Raw genomic sequence first — 9,723 nt, 5'->3', positions numbered from 1 at the left:
TTGGTTATCCAGAACATCAAAGCCACTGTTGTACAGGTGAGGGCAGGCCTATTTTGTCCAGCAGGTTGAACTTTTGTTTCATAGGATTCAGAGCTGGGCAAGATCAACTGTGGTCTTTCTCCTACAGCATCCTGCTTAGCACCCTCCTGTACTTTGATTGATAGCCAACATGGAAACAATTCTAGCTCAGTGCCCACCTGTTCTCTACCTACCTTACAACCAGTGGTGTCTTTTGTAGGGTAAATGTAGGCTCTAGTTCTGGTGGGCAGCCAAGAGCAATAGGAAGAGCCTGTGTTGTTTGGGGGGTCTTCTGGGGTTCCCTTGGTCCTGGGGTATGTATCTCACACCTGGGGAACTTATCTCACACCTGGGGCATGTATCTCACACCTGGGGCATGTATCNTATCTCACACCTGGGGCATGTATCTCACACCTGGGGCATGTATCGCATACCTGGGGCTGAGAACTATATTCAACACGCCACTGTTTCTAGGACCAGAGTCATCAGGGAGGTTGCATACTAAAGATGTTGTGTCATAAGGTCAAACCCCAATGGAGGATGAAATGTCACCCTTTGAAGGGAACCAATCACTCTCATTCAGTGTGTAACTTGAAGCACAAGGTCACACACAGGTCACATATTACTCTCCCTACATCAGCAAGAGTCTCTAAGACGATTTCAAGGCCTAGGAAAATATCCTCCACACCTGTCCTCTGCAAGAAGCCAAAGATTTCCTGTCATAAAGGACTGGTCTGTAGTTGAGAGAAACGCTTAGAGCCTGCAGAAGCCCCAGCTAAGCTTTCCCACGTCAGCTTCCCCCCCCCCTGGTGCCCAGCACAGCTCTCCCATTCTCTCTCTCCCATTGTTTTCCAAACATCCCTCCCTTCATAAAAGCTGTCTGGCTGGGAGCTTAAAATATGGCTGGACAGTAAAACCCACCCATCAGGCCGGATCCAGTCATATCTGCTCAGTCGTGCAGCACATTAGGGGCGGGGTAGAGAAGTGGGAGGTGGGCTTTTAGGTGGCAAAGGCAAGACACCAAAGTTGCCATTTTACTGCCGAGCAGCAAGAGAGAAAGACCAGTTTCTCCGCGGGACACTACTCAGACGGCAAGTTTTCCTTGGGTGGCCTTAGACTATAGTTTTCCCTTCACTTCCTTCCACGCATGATCGGGGCCATCCATCGCTCTCCCACTAGAAACATAGCTTCCTCTGAGACAAAAAAGTTGTCACCAAGGTCCATCATTGGACTGAGATGGATGCACTTCAAGATCAACCTTGAAAATCCTCTCCAAGTTCACCTACAGAGTTTGCAGAGGTTTGGAAGGGAGAGCGCTAGGATATGTCGGGTGAGAATAGAGTTGTTCAGACTCCAGCTCTTGACTTTTTCAGGTTTTCAGAAGGAACGACCACACCTCCAGGAATCGAGGGGACAGAAATGAGCATCTGAGTTACCAGGGTTTGGGGGGGGGCAGGGTTGTTTTATTTGTTTGTTTTTCCCACTCACAACTCTGACATGGCAGAGAAGGTGGGAACTGTTGAGTGCGGTGGGTAGATGGGAAGCCCCATGCTCAGGATTTACAATGTTAAAGCAGTTCATTCATGGAGCACAGGAAGGATCTGTGCTCTTCCTGGGGCAGGTTTCTGTTGTCTGTTGGCAAGAGCTGCTGCCTAATGGCTCTACACCCAAGGATGGAGGCACGCACACTCCCATTACCAGCCCAAGTGGTGGGTGACCCACTGATGCCTCAAGAAACCTGTAAGCATGGGTGTTTACATGGTTCTGAGCCTCTTCAAACCCAGGACAAGGCCACACTGCCCTAGAAATTCCCTTGGAGTTTGGACTGGGGAAGACTAGGGCTCACATCTGAGCTGCCCCCACTAGCTGGGACACTTTAAGAGACTCATGTAAGCCGGGTGTGGTGGCTCATGCCTTTAATCTCAGCACTTGGGAGGCAGAGGCAGGCGGATTTCTGAGTTGGAGGCCAGCCTGGTCTACAAAGTGAGTTCCAGGATAGCCAGGGCTACACAGAGAAACCCTGTCTCCAAAAACAAAAACGAGAGAGAGAGAGAGAGAGAGAGAGACTCATGTAACCTCTCTGCTTGTCCCTCCCCGCCCATGGGGTAAATAATTCTCCATTCTCTGAGTCTCAAACCGTAGATCTGACCATTTTAGTTCATGGCAAAATTTTGTCAGCCTGTGATAGAAATACAGCTGCAACAATGGGGACAAGGAGGTGGCTTTCCACTGAGTTTAATGTGTTTTTGTTCCAAGACTTGGCTTTGTTCTGAGACCAGGTTCTCTTTAAGTTTTGTGGTCGTAAAAACATGTCTCTCTCCCTTAATCACTGAGGGTGAAGTCAGACTATAGACATTTAGTGATCTAACACATTTATTTTTAAAATAAGGAGTTGGCAGCTGTGTGCTGTTCGTTTTGTCTTGTTCTGTGCTCGCTGTGTTTGGGAATCTGAGCTCTCAGTGAGAGCCGCTTGCGCAGCTCGTGGCCTGGCGTGGGGACTGGTGGGAGGCACATCAGTGCACACCACTGCTAGGAAAGCTGTGGCCACTCGACTTAAGTTGTTGCTTCAATTATCTCCTCTACCCACAATTCCTGAGTAGGAAGTTTCCAGGAATAGATTGTGGTCCTGGGGCTGAGGCTTGACAATAAACTTCAGTCTATCTTCCATCTGTACTAGACTGGTTCACTCCATGTTCACAAGCAAAATGCAACAGAGAGGACAACAGAAGTGGATGGTTCTGGCTTAGCTTTCGCCACACTCCAGCTCACTCCTGTGACTTACTGGTTAAGGCCAGGGCTGGGGGGTGTAACTCAGCCATACAGCACATGTTGAATATGCTTAGTTCAATATTTATTAATGGGGGGAAAAAAGACAATAATTCAAACACATAAAAATTTAAGGAGGAGGGGCGGCAGCTGAAGAGATGGTTCAGTGGTAAGAACACTTGCTGCTCTTCCAGATAACCTGGCTTTAATTCCCAGCACACACTTGGGAGCTCACAATCATATGTAGATTCAGTCCCAGGAGATCTGATGGCCTCTTCTGGACCCTGCAGGCACCAGTGGTGCACAGCCGTACACACGGACAAAACACCTGTACATAAGTGATTTTATTTCCTTTTTCAAATAATTTCTTTACATTTAAAGGGAGGAAGGCAGCAAGAGAGGTCAGCAAGTCAGGTAAAGGGCTCTGCCACCACGCCTGTGACCTGAGGATGATACCAGAAACCCCATGATAGAACACTCCTCCGGCTCCCGCCCCACACCTCCTCTTACGGCTCTCTTGCTGAGAACTCCTTTTCCTTTCCCAATATCAACTACTATGAATGTTCCTAATTTTGTTGGAGATTTTGTCCAGCACATGTTCATATAAATTATCAATCTATTAAGATTAATTACTGGGCAATTATACTATCCAACTTACTGGATTGTTATCTTTACCCTGTACGACTTTTTTTCTGTATTGGTGACTGTGAAACATCATCTTAGGTTAGGCCTAAGAGCACTTGTTCTATGTAAACAAATGCCTGGGTATTATAACTGACTCAATGGTGACACTTTTCTGACTTATGTGCTTCTTTGTCGAGAGTTTGCTACTGTAACAATCAAGCAGGTTGAGATGAATGACCTTAAGCAAATCCCGCATGTAAAATTTAAATGTGTTTCTCTTTTGTATATTTTCCTGGTACAACTATTTTAATATCTAAACATGTTCATTCATGTTTTATTAAAACATTTTTAAACTATCTGGGAAAAAAACTCACTCCCAAAAGTTCTCTGACCGCTACACCTGCACACACATACACTAAATACATCTAAAACATGTTTTAATGACCTAACGCTTCCCCAACTTCTCTAAATCCTCTCTTCTTGACAGCAGATGTGGCCTGTTTCGCTGCCGTGCTAGTAGAATGATTTATACTAACTTACAGTTGCCTGTAACTTGGCACAAAACTGTTGGTAGATATAAGAAAAAAATTCAAAGCCCCCAAACAATCCTAATGTGTCAGGATGGGTTACACGGGGAACACTTTACTCTGGCTCTCATTTAGAAATGACTGCCTTGGCTGTCAGTAAGGCCCTGGGCTGTGACTATGTATCAGGACACTGTGCGTTAAGAGTCACTGGTCTACATGTTTATATTCAGGGTGCTTCACAAACAAGTACCATCTGCCCCGGGTGTGGGAAGGGTTGGTTTGCCTTTGGTTTTTGATCTGGTTTGGATCATCTTACCTTTTCCTTTTCTTTCTTTTTTCCTCCTGGTTTGCATATCCTTGCAAGTTCTCTTTATTATTCTAATTTTTATAAACGTGATTATTTTTATGTGTTCTTCTTCTCACTGCAGCTATGTAGGAAGAATCCTGGGGGTTCCCTGAATTTTGGTGATAACTGTCTCTCCTCAGTAGCTGAGAGGTTCAGATCTTAAAGTCATTGCTCTTGGCCCTATCCCTGGTCATTGATGGAGGTCCTACACTATGGTGTGGCTTTGATCTTCATTGTGCTGGCTCAGAGGGGATAAAGCCAAAAGTGAGCCCAGAATGTCCTATTCTAAGATAGTCAGATTACGTACATGGTAACAATAAGCTATCAAATTAGAATGCCCTAAAGCTAGAATTGAACTATTTGTTAAGAAATAGGCCTCCCTGGATTTGTCTTGTGTGGGGGATTGATGCTTGGCTTGTCCACCCAATTGTGATACTTCCCACTTATTTTTTCTTTCTTTTTTTAAAGTTTTATTTATTTATTATATCTAAGTACACTATAGCTGTCTTCAGACACACCAGAAGAGGGCATCCGATCTCATTACAGATGGTTGTGAGCCGCCATGTGGTTCCTGGGATTTGAACTCAGGACCTCCAGAAGAGCAGTTGGTGCTCTTAACCGCTGAGCCATCTCTCCAACCCCCTCCTGCTTATCTCTGGATGGTGTCCAGAAGAAACCCATAGATGGGCTCTCCAACATGAGCCATTGCCTTGCCCTAAGAGCAGGCATGAGAGAGTTCCAGAGCTCCAGAGATAGTCAGCTCTGAGGGACAACTGACTTAAAATGAAGTGGGAGGGTTGCTTTTATCATAGTTCTGAATGAGTGGTCCTCTTTGTATCCCCCAATCGACTCAGTCCTCTTCTCGTCAACCCTGCTATGCTAGAGGCATTCTATAGTTTAATACTATTTTCCCTACAGAACAAATTCCTAGCCGTATTTAAACAGCCACCTGTAACAAACCCTGCAGCCTATTCATTTCGTGAAACACTGAACGTGTCCTAGCGGGCTTCCTGTAATGCAATCCCCTCCTAAAGCACTCACTCTGCTCTTGGGATTTAAAAGGGTAATAATAAAAATATACTGCCCTCAATTTGTAAAACTATTAAGAGGGGTTTTCAGCTCTCAACCCCAGGAAAAGAAAGCATAAATTAGGACTGCAGAAGTCAGAGAAACGTGTAGCCCACATCACAGGCAGTATTTCTTAATGGTTCAAGAATCCAACCTATGGGATCGGGTACAGAACTGCTAGCTAGCGTTTAGGTACCTGATCTTAGACCATCTGTTTAGCCTCAAAAGCCCCTGTTTTCTCACACATTGAAAGCAAGTTGGAAACAAACAAACACATCTGTGTGAGCAGGAATTGACTATGCAGCTGTAACTACAGCAGGCAGGTCCCTACCATCAGATAGCTAAGGTCTACCAGGACTAAGATAAACGAAATAAACATCAAAGGGCTGTCCATAATGGGTGTTCAATAAATGCTCATTCTCTTCCAATTCCTATCAACTATGTGATCATTACTTAGCCCCAAACAGCCCCAAGTAAGGCGGCTATCTACAATTCCATTCACATAAGAATGTTGCTGGAAGCAGATGCCGATAGTATATGGGACTGCCTTCAGCATTAGGATTCATGAATCTTCCGTCAACGTATGGTCTTGATTTAAATTCATGTTACCATAGCTTTCCATTTCAGGTCCACAGTGAATCTCAATAAATTCTAGGAGTTTTACAGATACTGATTAACAGATCCTTTCAAACAACGTGTGAGGTGAATGAGGACAGATATCGTAAGTAACCCTACTTTATAGATTAGTATTAAACACACTTCGAGACCCCTTTCACCTCTTAGCACTAGTCGGCACAGACGAGGCACTTGATAGAGGCTGTTGAATACTTTGATTGGTCCATCAGCTCGGAAAGGACAGTCACTCCAAGAGCTAGGAAAGAGATCATCTCAGAGTTGCACTGTGGACAATTAGGTTTTGCCTTCTGCTTCCTAGGCAGTGAGCAATGGGCGACTGGAGTTTCCTGGGAAACATCTTGGAAGAGGTGAATGAGCACTCCACCGTCATCGGCAGGGTCTGGCTCACCGTGCTCTTCATCTTCCGCATCCTCATCCTTGGGACGGCAGCCGAGTTTGTGTGGGGCGATGAGCAATCCGATTTTGTATGCAACACCCAGCAGCCGGGCTGTGAGAATGTCTGCTACGATGAGGCCTTTCCCATCTCGCACATCCGCCTTTGGGTCCTGCAGATCATCTTCGTCTCCACTCCATCGCTGATGTACGTGGGGCACGCGGTACACCACGTTCGCATGGAGGAGAAGCGAAAGGACCGTGAAGCTGAGGAGCTCTGTCAGCAGTCGCGCAGCAACGGGGGTGAGAGGGTACCAATCGCCCCAGACCAGGCCAGCATCCGGAAGAGCAGCAGCAGTAGCAAAGGCACCAAAAAGTTCCGGTTGGAGGGCACACTGCTAAGGACCTATGTCTGCCACATCATCTTCAAGACCCTCTTTGAGGTGGGCTTCATCGTGGGTCATTACTTCCTGTATGGTTTCCGCATCTTGCCCCTCTATCGCTGCAGCCGGTGGCCCTGCCCCAATGTGGTGGACTGCTTTGTGTCTCGGCCAACTGAGAAGACCATCTTCATCCTCTTCATGTTGTCGGTCGCTTTTGTGTCCCTCTTCCTCAACATCATGGAAATGAGTCACCTGGGCATGAAAGGAATCCGGTCTGCCTTCAAGAGGCCTGTAGAGCAACCACTAGGGGAGATGGCTGAGAAGTCCCTCCACTCCATTGCAGTGTCTTCCATCCAGAAAGCCAAGGGCTACCAGCTCCTAGAAGAGGAGAAGATCGTATCACACTATTTCCCTTTGACAGAGGTTGGAATGGTGGAGACCAGCCCTCTTTCGGCCAAGCCTTTTGGTCAGTTTGAGGAGAAGATCGGCACAGGACCCCTGGCAGATATGTCACGGGGTTACCAAGAAACCCTGCCTTCTTATGCTCAGGTGGGGGCCCAGGAAGTGGAGCGGGAAGAGCCGCCTGTAGAGGAGGCTGTGGAACCGGAAGTGGGAGAGAAGAAGCAAGCAGCAGAGAAGGTGACCCCAGAAGGGCAGGAGACAGTTGCAGTGCCAGATGGGGAGAGGGTAGAGACCCCTGGAGTGGGGAAGGAGGATGAGAAAGAAGAGCTGCAAGCTGAAAAGGTAACCAAGCAAGGGCTGTCTGCGGAGAAGGCACCCTCACTCTGTCCGGAGCTGACAACCGATGACAATCGGCCCTTGAGCAGGCTGAGCAAAGCCAGCAGCAGGGCCAGGTCGGATGATCTCACCATATGATCTGGTACAGAAGAAAGATAGCCCACCTCCAGCCAATACAGACCAAGATAAACCCAGCTGGTGCCAATATACTTTGAGTCTTCTGTGTCCCTTGGTCCACTCCCACCCCTGGTTTGATGCTGTTCTAGAACAATGCACGCTGTACAACTAGGGGACTGCCTCTCCCACCTGTATGCGCTATCAAGGTAAACCCGATGTCCTAGTGAAGTGCCTGCCCTGGTCTTCTATCCCAACTGCTACTGGGAAGGTGGGGGTGGGGCTTTGCTTTCTTCCTCCATTCTCCATGGAAACCCATCAGGTCAGAATCATAATTACCTCATAACCTTTTACTAGTCTTCTCTCGTGCTCACTCACTCAGTGAGATTCTGTACCCCAGCACTTCCCTAGCAGACGCCACCTATACTACATGAGAGATCTCAAACTCAAAAGCCTACAGGACCCAGGCCAGTGATTTAAATAGCAAATGTTTCCATGCTGTAATATGACAGAGAGGTAGGGCCATGAAAGATGGAGAGCGGGAACAACAGCCCGCTGCCCCTTCCAGGCAGTGGCTTCCTTGATGCCTGGGCATCTGGTTTGTTTGTTTGTTTGTTTGTTTGTTTGTTTGTTTTTCTTGGTTGTTATTTTATGAGAAACAAATTCAAAATATAATTGGAACTTTAACAAGTTAATTTTAAATACAATATGCAGACCAAATGCAGTGTATCCAAATTTAACCTGTGTGGTAGTAAATTTCAATATCAGTTTACATTAATGAGCCCAGATTTGCTAAGTAATTGGTCTCACTTTTTTTTTATGGTCTTGGCCTATTTTTTGTGGTTTCCCAACCACATTTTATCACTTTGAAATGTTTTAAGTCATCAGTCCAGAGATGACCAGAGTTCTTGCTCACCTTTCTGTTGGGTCACTGTGCCCCTGGGTTTAAAGCAATTGAGCCTTTGTATCAGAAAGAATTCAGCCCAGAGCACAGTGAGAGAACAAGTGAGCTATCAGACCTCTCCCTGTGAAATGAAAGGCTTTAGGCTTTCAAGACGATTGCAGTTTTCTTCCCTGAAGCAACAAAAATCCTTTTTTTAAAATTCTCTTCTTCCTACATCAGTATTCAACCTAAAAAAATCTGCATCTCCTTTCACTAGGGCTGGGAGCTAGACCAGTTCCAAACTGGAAAATAGCTGCCCACAGGCCTGTCCTGAGGGAGGCAGCTCTCAAGCGTTGCTCAGACAGAATGAGCACCAAAAAGCTGCCAGCAGAGACGTGACAGGGGCAGAAAGTGTCTTACTCTATTACCTACAAACTGGACGCTCAGTCAGTACCCAGTCCAAGCTTTATCCCTAAAAGAGATGCAGAGACTAGAGGGGCCTCTCATAGGCCTCATCCCCTATAAGCTTCTACAAACCTCACTGAGCCCATCAGGGAAAAAAATATCAAGTATACATGTATATTTCACACAAGGAACAATTTCACTCAATTGATTTTCAGAACAGATGGTATATAGATAGATAAATGATAGTTGGATAGATAGATTGGTAGATAGAGCAATGATAGATAGATAGATAGATAGATAGATAGATAGATAGATAGATAGATAGATAGACAGACAGATAGGCATGTTAGATAATATGAGTAAAATCAGGTGATGGTGACCTTGATACCTATCTGATTTTTTAAAAAAAGAAGGCAGAAATTCATGGCAACAGGCTTCCTGCCCAGCCCAGGATAGCCATGAATGCAGCCCAACACAAAATCATAAAAGTACGGTCTTAGTTTGGGTTACTATTGCTATGATAAAACACCTTGATCAAAAAGCAAGCTAGGGAGGAAAGGGTTTATTTGGCTTACATATCCACACTGTCATCCACCACTGAAGGAAACCAGGACAGCAACTCAAACAGGGCAGGAACCAGGAGGCAGGAGCTGATGCAGAAGCCACAAAGGGGAACTGCTTATAGGCATGCTTGCTCCTCATGGCTTCGCTCAGCTTGCCTGCTTATAGACCCCAGACTCCCCCCCCCCCAGCCTGTGGATAGCACCACCTACAATGGGCTGGTACCTTCCATATCAATTACTAATTAAGAAAATGTCCTACAGGTTCACCTACAGCCAGATC

At 46.2% G+C, this 9,723-nt stretch overlaps 1 protein-coding gene across 1 annotated transcript; it reads left to right on the top strand.

Moving 5' to 3' along the window:
- Positions 1–959: 959 nt before the first annotated feature.
- On the top strand, positions 960–7,771 carry Gja8 (gap junction protein alpha 8). Its single transcript, XM_021196746.1, has 2 exons — positions 960–1,109; positions 6,288–7,771. Exon 2 carries the CDS (start codon positions 6,294–6,296, stop codon positions 7,614–7,616), a length of 1,323 nt encoding a protein of 440 aa, XP_021052405.1. The 5' UTR covers positions 960–1,109; positions 6,288–6,293; the 3' UTR covers positions 7,617–7,771.
- Positions 7,772–9,723: the final 1,952 nt, after the last annotated feature.

This window comes from Mus pahari, chromosome 4 (genome assembly GCF_900095145.1).
Source record: "Mus pahari chromosome 4, PAHARI_EIJ_v1.1, whole genome shotgun sequence".
Classification (NCBI taxonomy): domain Eukaryota; kingdom Metazoa; phylum Chordata; class Mammalia; order Rodentia; family Muridae; genus Mus; species Mus pahari.
Note: the sequence above shows the minus strand (reverse complement) of the source record. Positions and strands in the feature narration are given on the sequence as shown.